The sequence below is a fragment of the Monopterus albus genome, unplaced genomic scaffold, assembly GCF_001952655.1.
Source record: "Monopterus albus unplaced genomic scaffold, M_albus_1.0 scaffold3.1, whole genome shotgun sequence".
NCBI classification, from domain to species: Eukaryota; Metazoa; Chordata; class Actinopteri; order Synbranchiformes; family Synbranchidae; genus Monopterus; species Monopterus albus.
Genome location: NW_018127883.1, coordinates 9,924,575 through 9,944,718, shown reverse-complemented (window position 1 = coordinate 9,944,718; position 20,144 = coordinate 9,924,575). Strand labels below are relative to the sequence as shown.

Genomic DNA, 20,144 nt, shown 5'->3' with positions numbered 1-20,144 from the left:
TTAGGAGTTAATATGCTCAACCTGTTCAAGCCTCTGTCATATCAGCTCAGGGTCAATTAGTCAAAAGCGGGAGGAGGAATCAGCATCCTTGTCTTGTCTCCTGCTAAGGTGTAAACATCTGACAGCAGTGACACTCATGTTCGAGCTTCTGTCTGTCTTCTGTCCTCTCATGTGTGACCAACCGCACTTGGCAAGCTTGCCGTTCGCCATGCTCCACTGGTCTGGAGTCACATGAGAGACATTCCTTTCAGTGTATTTCAAATTGACTAACATGTAACAACTATGGCAGCAATGCTGTCTTTCTGCCCCAGGTTTCTCTGGCATGTTGATCCAAAAGACACCAAGTGAAAACAGTCGGTAATATCACTAAAACTGTGAAGAGACCGACTGTGAAATGGGGGGTGCCCTGGAGAATGTAGGAAAAAGCGTGCTTGGAATGCAAGATAAATATGACCAATCATCTGTCCAAATTAAATGCACATGAATTTGCAATCTAATCAGTCAAACATTTAGAAATGAGGCTGTGAAGTCATGATTTCACAGTGAGATTAGATGTCTCTCATGTCCTCAGTCTCTCACCATATCTGCTGTTTCAGTCTTTCTACTACAGCAGGTGTCCTTAAAAAAAAGAGAGAGAGAGGCTTGTGAAGGGAAGCCAATCTAAGAGCAATCACTGACCATCAACTACCATGATTGGTTTGATTACAGTGTGCCAGATGCAACTGGATAGACACAGCTAACAGATTCTTCAATGGGAAATACATTCTGTCCCTTTCAATCTCCTTCAAGAAGTGACAACACTGAGAGAAGACCAAACTCCCTGAACCAACAATCTCATATAATCTCTGAATTCACTGTAGGTGTCATTCAAATGCTGATCCCTACAATCAGCAGACCTCTCTCTAAGCTACGCTGACAAAGTAGTCTGAAATGAACAGCAGTTATTATTTCAGTTCTCCGAGCCTCCTACTGGGTTCTGTGATTTCTAGCAACTCCTTGCTTTTCAAAGAGGGAGTATTAGACTCCAACAGCTCCATCAATAATATAATCAAAACATGGACTTTATGAGTTGAAATCACTATGAAAAACAAAGTAAATAATATACAAATAAATAATAAATAAGAGGCCCTCTTGCACGATATGTCATGTTATGCACAGACCAGTGCATGTTGACAGCCTTGCATAGCTGAGCTGAAATATGTGCACAGTTAGAGAGGGAGGAGGGAAGGTGATGCCGGGGAGGTGGACAGCAGGAGGTGAACACTGGGCCTCATTAGCCGGAGTCTCACTGGGGAGGAGAAGCATTGCCTTCCATCTCAACATGCTGCATCGCCACAATTATCGCCCAAAGTCTGAGCCTTTATAACTGTCTAAGCTCAGCTAGCAAAAGACAGACTGGAAGAGTTTTATTTTCACACACAAACTTTGTAGTTCTGATGAACTTCTATAAGAGATGCTGTCACCTGAGCACAATTCAGACGCCCTCGCTTTGGCAAAAGTGCTGTTTGAGAGTTATCGTTAGATGCTCTAATAACTAATATTATAAACAAACTTGTACAGATTTTATTTCTTGACCATCAAGGGACATGGTATATGACCTGAAAAGTGCCTCTGCTGACTGACAGTCAGGCTTTCCCCTGCCTTTTTACGGCAAACAGGGAGAATTCTATGTGCTGACAAAAAATAAAAATAAAGTAGACATTTGACTATATCTACAATAAGTGGTGCCAGTTTTCTTTCATAAATATTATAAGGATAATGGTCAAAACAAAGAGGGAGAAGCTCAAAGTTTCCCCTGAATAATTTCAAACTCTCCAACCACCACAACCCCCTTGACCTAGACTGCGCCTAAACCATCTGAAAACCCTGACATTCTACATTTTGGAATTCCTAAAATGGCAGATTCTGTACAATAGTTTATACATGCCATACGTTAGAAAATGTGAGTTAGCTGACATATTAATCTAGTGTAGTTTGCACTACAGCACTTTATCAGAAAAGGTAAAGCTATTTGTTAAATTGCAGCCAAATAAAAAAGATGGCATTACAGAAACAAAGTGCAGCTCACTCCCTCAGCAGATGGAGGAGAGAGGCCTTTCTGACACTAGTGGAACAATTCATGGACTGCCGTATGATTAAGTGTCAAGCAAATCCCACAGATTAATTTAGATATTCTAGTTTGGGTGCAAAAACAGTAATGTCCAGAGCTTTACTGCCTTTTTAACGAGTATGCAGTTAAATAGGAATAAAATGAGGCTGGAAAGGGGTAATGAGAAACTTTGAGTTAATGAGAAGATGTGCTAATGTGTCAATGCTTGACTTGGGGAGGATAAAATCAGATCTGGAGGCCATAGGGAAAATTTTCCAGGAAGGAAAAAAATGGCCGTTCATTCTCGGACTGCATACATCATTTTACATTCTTCCTCGAAGATGACCTACTTGTGTGCTCAGAAACAAGGGTGTATGAGTAACTACTACTCATACTCACACATATATTACCCTTTAATAAGTTTTACCTGCGCATGTTCAATTAAACATTTGAAGTGTCTTATTCACTTCAATTCACTTCGGTTGTTAATGCACCTTTTACGGGTTACTGCGGACACAACAGGGAAGTGGAGCAACAGTGGAATTTGTACGGAGGGCAGAGTGAGTTCCTCTCATGTCAGTGCTGCTGCTCTTCAACATTACAACAGAACACAGTTGAAATTCTAGACATGGTGCAGCACCCTTTGATATGTAAATGTGCACCTTCTTTGCACTGGCAGCGATACTGAATGAAGGAACTTTTTCTTTCCAGTTGAACCTGTTATGTTTCAAGGGGAATTTGTTAATTTAGAACAGAGGACTGATCAAGTGCCCCAGTCTCAAAGGAACAATATACTTCTCACACATTAAAAAGTCTTGACACCGTGAGATTCACATGAGTACAGAGCAACGGTTGTGCTTATTGACAATTTATACTAAGATATAACAACAGCAAATTCAGAAATTGAAATATGTTTCTGATCTGACATTTAGCTCTGTTGTGGTGCCTCTCTCACAACTTGCTCCCTGTGTGGTGTAAAGTTTTTTGCAGCTGCTTTTTTAGCTCATTATTTTAAGGATGGGAGAAGCAGGATGATATTGCTATATATTTAACAGGTTCTCAGATTGTGTGGGCTTAACTCAGTATCACAATAGCAGAGTTCAATACTATACTCAAACTTCACACACTCATCTAATATGGGGAAGAGTCTTCTGCCAACCCACGGGCAAATCTAGTATTTCCCCTTGAAAAATCATTATCATAGCACAGCAAGACATTAGCAGGTTGATTTCATTTGTTTGTGTCAAGGGCATGCATCATCTGAAGAAACTGAAGATTAAACAGGGTCTAAAATATTGCAAATGTTGTTTAATTTGATGTGAATGGCCTAAAATCCATTTAACCATCCTATCATATTATATATTTACAGTACCATCCTTAACATCCTCTTATTTGATTTATCCTCAGTGAGAAACTCAAAGCTACGTAAACCATGCCTGGTATTTTGCACATTTCTAGTTGCAGCTTTGTGAGCAAATCTATTTCTCCAAACTGAAACATCAGGCCACATCTTGGTGCTTGGAGGTCCAGTGTGTGAGACTTAGGGACATCTAGCAGTGAGTATGCAGACTGCAATGTTCAGCGAAGCTCCCATACATCACGGTAAAACAGCCCTCACAGCTCTCACAGCCGTTTCACAGCGATTACCATAAATATAGGGAGAACTGTGCACTTGGCAAACAAGTGCAGCTGACTTGACCAAACAAAAGCAAACGGTAGCTCACTTGTTATTAAGCACTGGCCATGTTCTAGCTAAAGCTATCAAACAAAATCTTGCATTTATTTGTTAGGCTGAATTACCTATCCAGCAGAAAACAGGCAGCCTTGGTAGAAACTTTTCTCCCAGTGGCTTAGGAGGTGGAGTGGGTCATCTCCTAACCAGAAGGTTGGTGGTTCAATCCTTGGCTTCTCCAGTCCACATGTCAAAGTGTCTTTGAGCAAGACATTGAACCCAGTTGTTCCTGGTGATGTCACCAGTGTGTTAATGTGCGAGTGCTTGAGAGAATGGGCAAATAGTGTAAAAGCGCTTTGAACATGCTGCAGTGCACAGAAAAGCACAATACATGTATAAGACCATGTACCATCAAGGGTTTCCATCTGTATCCTCGTCTTGTGCCCTTGTTTATCCCATTTATTCATGTCTTTGCTTCTTTGATGACGGGGATTCACATAGTCTTGCTTTTCCTTATGGAGTATAACTATGATCCTGTTACGGCTCCTCCGTTTCTTCAAATTGTAGTTCTTAACCTCACAACAATGCTTCTTCTTGTTTTTAACATCATTGCCTCATCTTCCAAGTGTCTCCAAATCCAAGCTGCTACTTCAACGTGAAAATATGAACTTCATGCGCTAGAGCTAGTGTGTGGTTAGTCCATGTAAAAAACATGGCGGCTCAACATCGGGGCCTCCATGATAGGGGACCTGCTCCTATGTAGATATAAAAGGTTCATTCTAAGCTAAAGAAAATACAAGTGTTTATAGATCAATGAAAACATAAAAGTGCATACTATAGTCCATTTCTGCTAATAAATCCTTCTAGATCTTACAAACTTCACCATTGATTTTAGTGAGGCCAAAACCTCCTGAGCCCACATGACCACACCCATTTGAAAAGCTAAATATTTTCCTCTCAGGAAAGAGTAAGCTCTAATTGTCATAAGAACACCCAACAAACATGTTATTTCTGGGATACAAAGCTGCTTTAGGGTGAACATTCAGGGGTAGGCAACTATGACTCAATGGTTTGAGTTTGGCCTAATACCTCTGTTGTGAATGACTGACTTCTTTATGAGGTCACCACAGTCATTGACTGACTGTTGCAGAATAATGCTAAAGACTTCTAGCCACAATTGCACTATCAGCAGTCAAGTGACCACAGAGCACAATGAGCGTATGTATCATCAGTTTAAAAAGATAACATGCTCCAGACAGCCATTTGATGTTTTTCTGAATACCGGGGGTCCTAACACGGTGGAGAAGAGATGCTCACTTTATTGTGCTCCCATCAGTCACATTGGTTTGTGTCCTCGGCTGCCTCGAAGCATCTTCATCCCCCCAGTGCTCACAACAGTGGGGTACCATCTGAGAGCCTTGCCAGCAGCCCTGTCCACACTGCAGTGGAGTGAAGAGACTGTGAAAGACTCGCACTGCCACTCTTAATAGGACAGGGTTAGCCATGGGATGAGCCCCGAGGCACTAGTTTAATCTATTACACCCATGTCTCCCTAGGCCACCAGAGAGAAGGCACTTCATTGATTTCAAGCAGCATCTCAGACGCCTCTACACTTTCTCTCCTTTTTTTCTCTTTGTAGAAGCACACAGCACATACATATGCAGACATGCACACACACACCCCTCCTTACTGGATGAGGTGTTATTCATCTGTGTTGGGGACCTGGATCTCCTGGTGTTCTGTGCTATTGTTTCTTTCTTTCCTCCCTCTTTCAAATCTTTTCACAACAGGCCCTAAAATAACTCATTTCACATCCTACTGGAACATTCAGCACTATAATCAATAGATTTGTCTCGGGTCCTGTCTGTGAACAAAACTCAGTTGGTATCTTGCCATAGGATGAGTCCTTAGAGACACAGGCTATCAGTTTTAAGCTGTAATATGCTATAGAGACTCTCACGAGATACAGACATTTTGTCATTTTAAAATATGTGACTGTCTTATATAAAATGTGAAGTGTATAAACAAAGAGTCAATTGTATTCCTTAGTATTTGACCAACGTTTTTCACTGTTTCTGTGCTTGTGTCAAGTTAGCAGTTTGATCATTACTTCTGTCATTTGACCATTAATGTTTTACTGCCTGGTAGTAACTCATCAAGACTGAAAGGCAGTAACAACTTCCATTCTCTGAAATGATTCATGGTTCAAACAGCCCAGTAATGATATTTTCGACAGAGAAATTAGACTGGTGTTACTGTCTGCCTTTAGTAAAATTAAGTCCTTAATTGATGGCAGGAGGAGCAAAAGTGGATTCTTGCCTCAGTGCTGCCAATGGATTTGACTTTGGAGAAGTCTGTGCCAAGTCTGAGCAAAGGCAATCCAGGCAATTAGTGGCATTTGTTTTGTTTGCATGTTTATATATTTTGCTCTCTTTGTGTGTTGATGAGCCTTTTTTCTTAAATGCCACGCAGCACTGTAACAATCACTTGACTGTGCTTTTCCGTGGAAGCAAGAAGAATGTCACCTTACGTAAGCTGCATGAATCACTGGCCAGTTTTTATTGCTACCAGAATAAAACAAAATCTTGAAACAAATCAGTTCAAAGTTGTAAAGTAATTACATGCCTATATACTATCTCACAATGTGGAACTGGCTTGGCAACAGTGCGCTAAGATTGCACTCTGTGATCCCGCATTAAGGTTTTAATTACATTTGCAATGATCAATCCCATTGTCTTTTCTGCCTCTGTCCATGGTGCTGAAACATTTCAACTTAGTCGCTGGCTGTGTCACTCCCTCACTGACTTATTTGCTACTCCCAATCCATCAAACATTAAAAAATATCTCACTAGTGAGCAATAAACTGAGACTCAGTTTGTGTTACCACTGTTATTTTTTGCATCTATGAAATGTGACAACACATTTTGGGATTTTAACTAAAATGCTTTTTCACAATACATTTCTGTTCAGTAATGGGATTTTCCTGAGGTCCATAAAATTCATCAGTCAAATAAAATGAATGATTATTATGTGGTTATTAAAGTGTGCTTTAAAGTAAACTGGGAGTAATTTTGAACACAATCACGTATCGACAGCTTAAAAACCAAGATGTACACTACAGAAATCACCTAGTATGACAATGAAAATGTAAAATGCATAGGGTTTTTCAACAATAGTATGACCTTAGTGCTTTACAAAGTGCCTGTCACTGCCCCAGTGCTGGGCCATGGGAGTGACTGGGTGGGGTTTAGTGACACGTGAACAGAAGAAGCAAGGGACCAAAACACCACCCTTGCAAATAATAAACCCACCACACATCACACCCCAATCAAATATGCAACACCATAGCTATCACCATAATCACTAAAATCACCCTGTACAACTCTGTACTTAGCTCCCCCCCCCCCCCAAAAAAAAAACAAGCAACCACAAAATTATTGTCAATCTCACAGAGCTTTTCTTAAAATAGATATGTTTAGTCATATTATGTCATTGCTATTATTTTTTGTAAGTATTTTATAATTAAATCCTCATGGTTAGGTACACAACAGTACTCAAGTCTCTTCTACTTCTTTGCATTGCCATTGAACCTTTACAAAACAATGGGTTGATTCTGAGGCTGTGCCTGAAGTCTACAGCAAATGCTCTTTAATGAATGCACCGAGCCCACTGGGGGCACTCACTTTGTACAGTGAGTAGATATTCCTGTATTAAAATGGATTCCCTGAATACAAGCCAGCAAATAGTACACTGCACTGTTATTAAGCCAGCAACATTACTTTATGGTTAGAACTGATTTTTTCAGTTTCTGCCATTTTTTTTATCTACCAGGAAAAAAGGGACTAAAATTGTTCAACCAAAACTATGCAAGGTTATCAAGGTAATGCTCCCCAGTGTGTGGGAGTGCTATTCCTCTTCATATATTGTATGAATGTGGCTGTGTCCTTGTCCATGTGCTTTACCTTTATGGTATTTTGCTCTAAGTGCACACTTGTCTGGACATTTCCCTGGGAATTCATTAGTGGATTTATCCGTTGTCTCCCATAATCTTATGTTTGCAGATGGGAAGTGCAAACCTCTCCCCCTGTATCGACAGACTGGGAGACAGATAATCATCCTGTGACCCATTACTCAGCTTGATCCTCTTATCATAACCAACATTCATGAGTCTCTAATTTGGGGTCTGCCAAAATTTGCTCTGTGTACGGTGTGGCTTTTCCTACTGTGGGAAGTCAAAAGAGGAAAAGAGAAAGAGAGAGAGAGAAGGATTGGCTGCACACATTTGCTCACCTGTCTCTGTGGATATTCTACCAGTCTGAAATAAGACAATTCTGTGGGCGGGTCGGTATTCTGGGAACACAGTGAACAACTCATATAGGCTTCATCTCCAACTACCTACTCCTCACTCTCCCCATGTCCTGCTAATATCACAATCCCACATAGTTAGGATCATTTGTTTAGTAGATTTCAGTCCTGCTAATATCACAATCCCACATAGCTAGGATCATTTGTTTAGTAGATTACAATGTGGTGGTGGTAGTGGGGGGGGGCTTGTTAAAGAGGCTCAGAGTGTCCCCAGTTAATGGCCTTGTTTAGTCTCCAACACGGTGGGAATATTTCACATCTCATTGTTGTTATGGCAACATATCAAACACTGGAACAAAAATAAAAGGTAGGAAGATGCACCTTCACCATCCATCAAGGGTATACATGAGGTACACAAATAACTACATCCATTTACATTACAGCTGCTTTTCTGTTATTCCATTGTGGGGGCGACTGTGGTCCAAGTGGGTAGAGCAGTCGTCTCCCAAGCGAAGGTTTGATTTATTTATTTTTTAGAAATATTCTAGATAAACCAGGGTAAAAGCCACCCCACCCCTCAGCAATGGGTTGCCTAAGGTCGTGTGCATTTTGAGAGTGTTGATTGCACATTTCAGAGTCAGTCATGCACCTCAGTTGTAGACTGACAGTTTTCCCCAAATCTCTATCTACTGCACTACGAAGGCACGATGTATCACCAAATAACTGATAAGCAACACATGTTGTGAAAACAATTCCAGGCACCCTCCTCCTGATGGTTGTCAAAGAAAACGGTGTACTTTAATTCCAAAGACCCCTGAATATTAAACACGTTTGCTTTGTTTACACTTTTTGCATACATACAGTAATTCCATATGCTTCATAGTTTTGATGGCTTCAGTATTATTCTGCAATGTAGAAAACAACAGAAACAAAGAATAAGCATTGAGTGAGAAGGCGTATCCAGACTTTGCACTGGTCCTATATGTGTTGTAACTGGCTAACTGGCTTTATTTTTTTCCCCACTGTGTGGTGCTGTAGCATCTTTCTTTGGTTGTACGTATAACATGAATTTTAGCAAATTTAACTGACCCCTTAAATTATATCCCCCTTCCCTTTCATTAAATAGTTTTTGAATTCCACCAGGTAATAAATTGTTTGTAGAATTTGTTCAAAGACTTGAAAATGTAGAAGATGTGAAAAATCATAGAACAGACAAGAGGAGCAGTAAACGTCTGCTCTCCCTTGCATAAACCCCACCACAGAATGGTTCGAATCTTGGTGCCTGCAGTCCACATGTCGAAGTGTCCTTGGGCAAGACACTGAACCCCCAAGTTGCCCCTGATGGTTAGAGCCATTGGTCGAGTTGGCGCCACAGATGGCTGCCTCGATTCTGTACCAGAAACAAATTCCGTGTGTGTGTAACATACTTGGCCAAATAAAGGTGATTATCCTTATTATGATTATTACTATTGACAAGAAGGTCACTATGCAGTATATATAGCCATGACTATAAGCACCATTCACACATTCAGTACATACAGTGCATATAAAACTTAATTTATATTTGTTTGCAATAATGCATATGCATCAATGCATACCTATGCCGTGAAGGGGTTTATGGTCACAGACATGCCAACAAACACCTCCCAAATCTCAACTACGCATTGTTCTGAGCTGCACATCCTGCACACCGACTGGTTGATCCGACTCATAGATACTTTCTAATCAGTCCACAAACGAGCACTCACATCTCTGAGAAAGGAGCAAATTTCTAAACCGGCATTACTTGGCTAGACTGACTACTTATTCCCAATTTGAATGGTACGTACTTTAGGGTACCACTAGCATGAAAATCCAAATTACTCCACTCTGCTCCGCCCAGTGCTCCCTCTCCCTGCTCCACTCTGCTCTACTATGACATACTGGCCTCCACCACACTCTGGTATGAAATTACAAGAAATGAGAATGCAACCAAACTTACTGATCAAGCAGAAATAATTCAAAATCTCCGATCGGTTCAAGGGATCAATCTTGCTCAATACCTTTTAAAAGCTAATATTTCTGCACTGCTGCCAGTTCTGGTCACTGAGTCTGGGTCACAGGAGGCTTCGATGGCACCGGTTTGACGGTTTAGGAGAAGATTTACAACTAAACTATTTACAAAAAGTTACATACAACAGCTGGCTTACTGGCTTAATGCCAGTCCTGGGATGAAAATTATAACAGCCCTGAGCCTGGCTCAGATTCTCAGCTGTTTCCATTTCCTAACTTCTTCTACATTTTCTGTACTTTGTTGTTTGAGTGTCCCCATTCAGAATGTTAACATTCGCACAAGTATAACTGCAACAGCTATGTAACCATCTCTGAACAGCAGACATGTTCCCATATGTGCAGTGACACAGAATTATAAATCTGGCTTAAGCAAGCATACATAGATTTATCCACAGAGGTTTGCAGATGCTCATACACACATGTACAGAGAGTACTGAGGGAGCTCCTACACTGAGCAGGGAACCAGTTGCTCAGCTGCATAATTTAGGGATCAAAAGATGACAAACCTTTGTGTGCTTGTGTGCTGGGATGTGTACTAAAAATGTACTAGGTAACAAAAACATATGCAGATTTGATCTGTTGCTGATACTTTTGCACAGGATACAACCAAAGATGTCTTGCTGTGGGTAACTATGCACTAGATACATTAATCCATTTAGCAAAAAGAACATATGGCATAATAAATGAGGCTTGACATGCTGAGTGAATTATATACCACAGGCACTCAGAGTAACACTGCTGATCTGAACTGTGCTTTAAGACATGTACAGCAAGGAAACAAGCAGTTAGAGAGACACTTCGCACAACTGAAAGACCACAGGTTCCGCCCTCACATCTGCCAAGTGTCCTGCTACAGCATGAGGAGGCATACCTGAAAACCTACCGTAATTTATTATACAGTTGTACAGTATATCTGATTCCTCTATTGGTTTGTACAATGATGTTAGTGATGTTTGTTATACATGCAGAGGTAACTTTGAACAGGATTTAAAACAGCAGTTGCACTACTGGAATAGCAGCACTAGTGAGCATCTAGGTGTTAATAAAACATGTAGAACCTGTTAGAGGTGCTGGGTGGTGCTGCAACAGTCCCATACACAGGTGCAGCACCCCCTCCTCAAGTGGCTGAGGTAAGCTATATATAGTATATGTGTGTATATGTGCATAGTTTTCTTTGTTATGTTCCATCTCTCCTGCTTCCTGTCACCTGTAATATCTTTCTTTTTGATATTATCATGAGAGGAGTGAGCTTCACTGTACTGATCTCTACCACAGGATTTCTGGGTTGTGTTTGGACTGGATTTAGTAACCTCTTTATGCCTTACCAAAGGACTAAGGTTTTCAAACTGCCTGATTGGTTTAACATATGATGCTGTCAAGTTGTGATATGATAAAGTGCTGACAAAAGGCATGTTTTATGTTTAAGTGACAAAAGCTTCATCTCCATAAAGAATGACATTTTTATGCACACTATTTCCTGACTTAAATTCTGAAATACTGGCCTTTATTTGCCCTTTGATTTATAAGACTAATGCATCTGCAATCTTAAAACATCCTCCATATTTACTTATTGTTGTGAATTCTGTGTTATTTACATTTCTACTGCACTATATCTATCAGTACAATTAGACCCATCCGGCTGCTCTTCTCTAACAAAAACACTGTCACTGTATTTGACTCCAGTCCTTTGATTTTTCAGTTTTTCCCAAATTGATATTAAGCTACCAGAAGAAAATCACATTAAAAGTATTCCACTTCCAATTATTATTAGGCTTGTTAAGTTAAGAATTTGTAGAACCCCTTCTATTTCACTGACAGCAGCTTAACATAAAGGGGACATACTGAAATGGATGAAGCTGATGTTATGTTAAAAAATGAAACACAAAGGACTGACAATAGCCTGGCTCTGCGCTCATACTTATGCAGTTGGTGTTGTCGAAATATACATAATGCTGAATTTACCACGGCAGCCATACAGTGTCTGAGTGTGTGAGACTCCATACCCTTTTGAGAATGATGATCCCCTCTTGGTTGTGTTCATTGGTGGTGATGTCGAATATGGCACCTCCGTCGCCTGGTACAATTGTGTATTCCACTTCAGCATTTTTTCCAATGTCCAAGTCATGGGCTTTGATTCTCCCAACAGCAGACCCAACTGCAGATGACTCAGGGACTCTTAGGTGAAAGAAACCTGTCAACAAACAAACACCAGACTGGACTCAGAGCCATTTCTCAGCATCACTGGACATTACGTAGAAATACAGAGCTCTTCACACCCTCTGTCCTTTATAGAGCCTATCACCCACATAGGGATGTTTCATTGACACACAGGCAAACAGCTGATGTGCTCTTTGTCTCAAGTCAGGCCTGTGGCTATAGGCGTGACATTATTACATTTTAAAATGTTTGTATATCAAGGCTGTTCAGCTCCTTGTAATTGGGTGTCTCTACCTGTGAAATCAACCCACACAAGAGCGCACTGCCTTTGATACTCCTGAGAGCAGAGCCAGGGACTTGGGAAGAAATCCACAAACAAACAAACAGCAGACAGATAGATTATCACCAACACCTCTCAGGAAAGGGAAATCAGCCTTTTTCTGTGTTTTTCTTCTCTCACTGAGATGGCTGGCTGTTCAGACAATGGCACCTGCTTCTGCCACAAGACGTTAAAAGTAATGCTGCAATTAGTACCTACATGTGGTGGCACCATATACGTGCTATGAACAGTAGCACGTAAAGGTCTTATCACTTTTCTCAGGACTTGTTTTTGGGCAAGGTGCCATTTTAACTCATCTCTTCTCATAATCTTGGCATTCACTGTGACATTCATTTTAAAACCATTGCTATGTCAAAGGTTACACAACATTTACTCTATTTGCAACCATTCATTCTGACTGAAACTGTGGAACTCAGTAAGTCCTTATAATAACAGCGTAGTGCTGGTACCTAACACATGCTTGGCGTCACCAAGTTAAGGCTACTTCACGCATTTCTCCAATAAATTAAATGCATTCCTAAAACATTTCTGTGCTGCAACAAACTAACAGCCAGATAAACTTGAGCTGAGAAATGGATATATCTAGGGAAGTGAATGTGCCACACAGAAACGGACACAAGTGTCTTATAAACTCCTATAGATAGTGCCACTTGACACACAATAGCAGAAAACCTGGAGGTGGATGAACCTGTACTTGAACATAAATGTGTAGACTAAGCCAGAGTGTCAGATACTTGGCACCAGAAGGGAGAAAGGGATACTTCTGGGCAGAGAGGATATTTCTTTTTTTCTCAGTGGAGGAACAAAATAACACTACTGAAACAAAACCAAAATATCCTTCTTTGCTTGGGTTATTGGAAAATGTTGCTTACAGTGAATGCTATGGCTGGGCCATGCTACACTGTGAGAGAGTGCTGTGATATAAATTTTAATGCACTCCTCATTTGCCATTCCTCAATTTTCCTGCAGATCTTAAGTTGTCCCTCAGTGTTGATCCTAGGATTGAGAGGGGAGCCGAGGCATATGTATGAATTTGAATGGTATAATTTCAATAAATCATCAAGTACTTTCAAGGACAAACATCAATTCTAAAAGTCTTTCAAGGTTAATGTCCTTACTTATATGAAAATCCCTTCCTTTTGTAAACTCCAGTGACAAAAAGTAGAGTTGCAGGTTTAGGGAAGTTACCAAACAACTGTCAGATGGCACCATTAGTGTGTTAACTAACTTCTAGGTTAATTCAGCAGTGTGACGTGAAGATACTATACATCACTATTACTCATGATGATTTCCAATATGCATACTTCTCTGGACTCGTGTTCTTGCAGACTTGTGTAACGTCATCAGTCACAGCCCAAGTACTGTTCCAGTTCAAAGTCTGCATCCAGCCAAGTACACATCAAAAAAACTAGAGGTGTTCCTGCTCTGCCATTTTATGGAGGATGTTTTGGGAGCTGACTTGTGTGGACATGGGACAGCCAAGTATCCCAGAATGCACTGCGTTGCAGCTATCGGCTTCTGCCCCAAGACCAAAACTGTTATCATTTTCATCCTAGAACTGTTATTATTTGCTTTACAAAGTTTTGTTATTTTTCAGGTGAGAAAGTAACCACATAGATTGAGCATATGTGGTCAGTTTATAAAGTAATGCCAATTTGGAATTCTCTCCGATGTTTTCAGAGATGCCAGTACCCGCTAATGGACCAGATAACTATAATTAGCAGGCAGCTACAGCTTGAGTACTGTGTCCTCCAGTTCTAGGGAGTTCATACTTAAAGGTCAAACTTATCAAGTCCAAATGTGAAGTCTGAATCATAGAGGTTCAGGGGACGGACTTCCAAAATATCTAATCTTTGACAATTAGGGAGGAATTTGACAGAAAGTCATATATGGGTTAGATTTGTGCAGCAATACCAAAACTGAATCATCTGATGAGGTCCACCAGTATAGCCACAACATGTTTGTTTTTACCTGTAAGCCCTCTACAGATTGAAAAGAGAAGAAGACAAAGAAAAGATTTGGGACAGAGCAGAGGAGCTGCCACACCTGGCGCACACCTTCGTGCTGTGACAGCATTATGGAAATATATTTTCCTTGCAGCCAAAGGAGCTTGACCGTCTGACTGACTGCCTGTGTTTATATTCAGAGGAGACCATTCAGTGTTGCCTCCAAATACCTGAAGACATTACATTTATACAAAACAGTGTTGTTGCCTTCCCATCATATGCTTGCTGCTTTGCACATGGTCTCATATTTATGCTTAGTAGTTGTAGAAAAGCTTTCACAGAGCAATGAGTTTGCAGTTATGTTTCCTGGTGAATGGTACAATCAGATTAATCAGGATTAGCAGTTTATGTAAAAGGCAACATTGAAATACACTGACTCTCTCCCTAGTGCAGCACCATCATACTCAAACCTGATCTAAATATGGAAGGATGCCCCGTGAGTGAAATAACACCAATCCTGGTTTATCTGCCAGAGATAGAAGCTGTAGATGCAATTATGCTAAGTAAACAGGCCTTTCCTTACAACAGAGCGTAATAACTGATAATGAAAACCAATTACAAAGAGTAGAAATGATGAATACCCCCTGCCTTCCTGCAAATGCAATGTTTAATTTTTTTAGAATATGCGTGAACCTGCATGAGCTCATCTACATTATTACTATATGACAAAAAAGAAAGTTGGTGTTGTGTTTAAATGAATGTTATTTACAAAGGGCACTCACTTTTAGAGAACCTGGGTGGGTTATCATTGACATCGCTGAGGGTGATGTTGACAGTGGTAGTCCCAGCCAGTCCTCCCAGTTGTCCCCCCATGTCCTTGGCCTGGATTAGTACCTGGTAATGTTCCTTTACTTCTCTGTCCATATTGGGCAATGCTGTCCTTATAATCCCTTGTGGACAACAAAATTAATGAGAAATCCAAATAACAGAGGGAGAAGCAGAGGAAAAAGAAGAAGTGATAGTGAGATAAAAAACAAAGGGAAAAAGTGGTAAACATAAAAGTCCTTAAAATATGTTTGATGCTAGATGCACAGTTTACTTCAAAATGCACAATATATTTAGGAGGAGCTCACTGCCCAGTAAGAAGACACACACTTGCCTCTGACCAAGGCTGAAATAGAGGTCATTTCACAAACTGGAGACACTTGACATTCAATAGGGAACTGTGGTGAAGCCATATAATGATTCACTTGAGGATCAGAGACCGTGAGATCAGAGAGCGTTTGTACTGCAGATTAATAGCTAGGTCGGTGGGAGGTTGGCAGGCTAAAAGGAAGCAGGCAGCATAGGTGAGTCTGCACTTTTTCCCTCCCCTAATTTCATTTAATATGGAGGATGTCCCACTTGATCCACAGACTCATAACGTGTGAATCTAAAATCAAAGATTATGTTTATTTATTAAATACCTGTCTTCTTTTTGTTTTGGATAAGGAGGGGTCTCTGTCTGTGAGAGGCATAATTACCTTGGTGATTTATGTAGTGTATGCTGTTATCATACCCCTCCCCTTGCTCACCTTTTTCTCCCAGTGATTGCTCCCCTTGTTGACATGCGTATGGAGATAGACGCAGGCCCAGCAGGGCAAACATTTACTTTAACAGTGTGATTTTTCTTTTTTTTTTTAGAATGAGAATGAAATGCTGTCACAGTATGTGCTTTGTAAAGTGCTGGGATGTGCAGCATAATCAGCAACATACTCCACTGCATCTGCCTGTGTGATATGTATGAACCTATTTTCATATGCTCTGAACTGTTCCAGGTAGTAAACCATGAGCAGTCGACCACCTGGTGATATGGAGTTATTTCAGATTTAGTGCAGTAGTTTGTCCCAGCCCCCTCCACCCCTGCACACACAGTGCTGCTAATTTAAAACCGTTTTACTGCATGTTCCTCCTGTGACACCCTCCACCTACTCCTGCAAAGTGCAGGTAAGAATCTAATGTTATTGACTTATTTGTCTTGTGGTTATTTCAGATCAAGCCAAGTGCTATAGTGCTAGAGTTGTCAGTTTAAGTCAGTATTAGAAATCAAATGCTACACAGAGACAGGAGGATCCGGTGATGGAAAAACAGAGGTTAATTAACACTTGCTAGGGCACTAGAGCAGGCGATGAGGCAAATTCAAACAGGACTAGATAAAGAACATTATGTGGGCTAGAGCAAAAGTTACCTACGGCTAATAACTAGGAATACATAGAGAAAACAAAAGCTAGATTTTCAGTCCTAAAACAAGAACAAAAACAAGGCTTGCCTAAAACAAAACTCTAGCCCACGACCAAACTCAGCTCATAACATGAGCACACAAAAACCAGAAACAAATAAAGAGCATGTGTCTGTTTTGGGGTCCAAAACAGGAACATGGTCTACACGGAACAGTGACCAGGTAATGAGAATGAGAAGCATCTAGGAAGAGGGGATCACTCAGTCCAGCAACATGGAGAAAACCATGAGAAAACACGGGAACAAGAATGCCAGGCGGAACACGAGTCATGCTTGACGCTTCTCTGAAAACAATCTGGCCTACAGACCTACAGTCCCTGATTACGTTTGGGAGACAGGTGAGTGCAATGGAAAGCAGAAACAAGAGCACAAACAGAAGTAGAAGAATATCAAAATAAAAGCCTGAAACAGGAAGTTTAAAGAATCATGACAATAGTATCATTGACTCTGTATTCTTGTTGCAAAGATTCACAAAGTGACTGGTGGTACTGAGGCAGTACTTTATTTCCTGTGAGTTGTGAGTTTGTGGGTGTGATATGTTGCACTAAGTGATGACAACTACCTTATTAAGAGTCACTTTGCTCAAAAGAAATTACATATTTGAATTTCTATTTATTTACTTTATGTAGCTTCTCTGAAAAAATATTATTCCGAATTTTCAATGCTTGCTGTTAATGATGAATATTTGACATAAGTGCTGCTTTATTTAACTGTACATTACAACTGACCCTTTATTTTATACTTGTCACATAAATACTTCACTTTCTTTATTGGGGAACATGTGTCTTTCTGTGGTTTTTATTGTCCTGATGTATGCTTCCACTAATCCAACTTACACTGCACTGTTAACAAGACCCTCAGCCATTCCTATTATTCAAGACCACTGGCCTAGATACTCTTGCTTTACTGCATGTTTCCTTACTACAGTTGCCACGTGCACATAAAACAGAGGTAATTACTTTTGACTTGCAAATGACAGTGTAAACATGTTTATGAACTGCACTGACTGAATGACTATTTGTGCACATAAATCAGAGACAGAAATAAATAGAAGTACCTGTTTTAGCATCAACAGAGAAGTATGGTTGACCATGGAGGATGCTGTATACCACTCTAGCACTATTTCCATAGGTAGGGTCATCTGCATCCGTGGCTGTCACTTGTGTCACATATGTCCCTGTGGAAGAGAGAAGATAGACATGTTGAGTTGTTTCCATTTGAGACTGAAATCAGGGGCATAGTGCTCATTCAATTTGAGAGGCCAGTAGCCCCCTCAAATTTTTCCAAGTGAATGATTGTAAAAATTATTACATTTTATTTTCAGAGTAAGTGATTTAATTTGTGATAGAAATGTTTCTCAGTATTCTAGTCTTAGTCTGACTGGTTCACACAGACCACCTCTCTGTTTCTGACTAAAAAAACACTCTGAAGTTAATCGGTTTATTGAATAATCTCACCTATGTAACAGTAATGAGGGATGAATCACAACTGAGGAAGCTATTGCTGAACAGTTAAAATTCCCTAGGGTAGGATAGGGATAGGGAGTAATTTGGAGGAGTATGGAGGAGAGAAAAATGTGTTGGGAAGTTGCTCAGTATTCCTGTTGTATGTTTTGACTTGTGCATTTTTAGTAGGGATGTTCTGATAATTAAAAACTCACAATACTATTGCCATAAAAACTCCATGATGTCCTATTTATCATGATTTTTTTTAAATAATAAAAAAGCCCTTTACTAAATAATAAATCAGCAGTTTTTGTATGATATTCTTTTTAACTTTTTTTTATTAATTTTTTGTTTTGTTAAATATTTCTTTTAACTTGAAGTGCTGCTTTCCTTCTTTATTAAATTAAAAGTAGCCAGCAATGACATACGGATTGCAAAAAATTGGCATGAACTTTTATTGGCACTTAAATGACTGAACCGTATGTGCAATTGCAAAACAAAAACAAAGCAACAGTCCGTAGCAGTGCTTAGATGAAATAATACAAAATAACATATTACTGTAGCAGCTGGATCTTGTAAACAAAATGACTCATACCCACAGTGGAACATCAGTGTTTTAATAGCCCCTAGTCAGGTTAAACTTTCTCTGTTTGGTGGCCATGCTGTCCGGTGGCTGGGCTCTCAGTACTGGACCAGCTGCAGCAGGTTTCCCCCCCAACCACTGGATGCAGTAGATTAGCGCACCAGAAAGAAGAGAAGAAGATGCCAATCTATACTAGGACAAGGGACATAAAGGCGAGATTTGTGCTAGCAGAATACTTTTCCAAGAGAAAAGACTAAGGGTGGTTACTAAGTGGGAGGTTTTGCATGTCTTGTTTGGTTTGTTTGCCCATCTCCGTTAAAGTGTAGCACACTCTGGTTCCCGACTGTTTTGACAAGATGGGTCCAGGACTATCTCAGTCATTCATCAGGCAGAATTTGCAAATTGTCAGTTTCTGTTCCTCCCGTGTCATTTTTTGAAATGAGAAAACTGAAATGCTGCCACACAACAGCATTAAAAGTTGATGATGGAGCATCTGTTATGTCAGTTTCAAATTCTGAATGCACTTATACTAGTGAAATAACCAGGTAATATCCTGGCAGATACCGTCACAGTCGGACAGTGGTAACGAGCCATCTTTCTATCACAGTATTGTGAAATTACAAAAATCGCTATATCCCTAATTTGTAGCATTATTTGGTGGCTTTTATTTAGAAAGAAAAAGAAAGAAAGAAAGAAAGAAAGAAAGGGAAAAAACTAATACCGAAACCAATGCAATGCACAAAGGGCCTACTCCTACAGTAACAGGAACAACATAGTTAGTTGTTAGGCATAAAAAAAATACCTCATTTACCCTGTTTTTAAATTCAACATGATCAATTGATTTGATTTGATTTGATTTGATTTATCCTTCTACATGTAACAACAGTCAATATGTCAACACACATAATTCCACACCTATGCACAAATATATTTTCAATTTGCTTATACCTAGTACATGCTTGAACAGAGTAGGAAGAAGTTAGACTTATCTAGTCCTACCCCCTAACATCATCTTATCATCATTGGTTTGCAAGCAGTATTACTACATGGATAATTTTGTTCTACATCCACACTCCCACCTGATTAATCATTAAGCCTGTTCTTGCCCATATCTTGATTGACACATACCTTTATATCTGTGTTTAAACTCATCAATTTTCTTACTGTTTTTTATGTCCACACTTAAATTATTCCATAGTTTTACTCCACTTATGGAAATACAGAATCTTTTTTTGGTTGTGCGTATAGCATGAATTTTATAATTTAACTGACCCCTTA

The 20,144-nt window shown here is 40.0% G+C and overlaps 1 protein-coding gene across 1 annotated transcript in view; it reads right to left on the bottom strand.

Moving 5' to 3' along the window:
• LOC109961621 (cadherin-12-like) overlaps positions 1-20,144 on the bottom strand; it is a 98,933-nt gene that overhangs the window by 26,333 nt on the left and 52,456 nt on the right. Inside the window, exons 4-6 of the mRNA XM_020602592.1 lie at positions 17,896-18,015; positions 15,344-15,511; positions 12,122-12,309 (exon numbers count right to left, since the gene is read on the bottom strand). Coding sequence (XP_020458248.1) covers positions 12,122-12,309; positions 15,344-15,511; positions 17,896-18,015 — 476 coding nt within the window. The remainder of the gene's footprint in view (positions 1-12,121; positions 12,310-15,343; positions 15,512-17,895; positions 18,016-20,144) is intronic.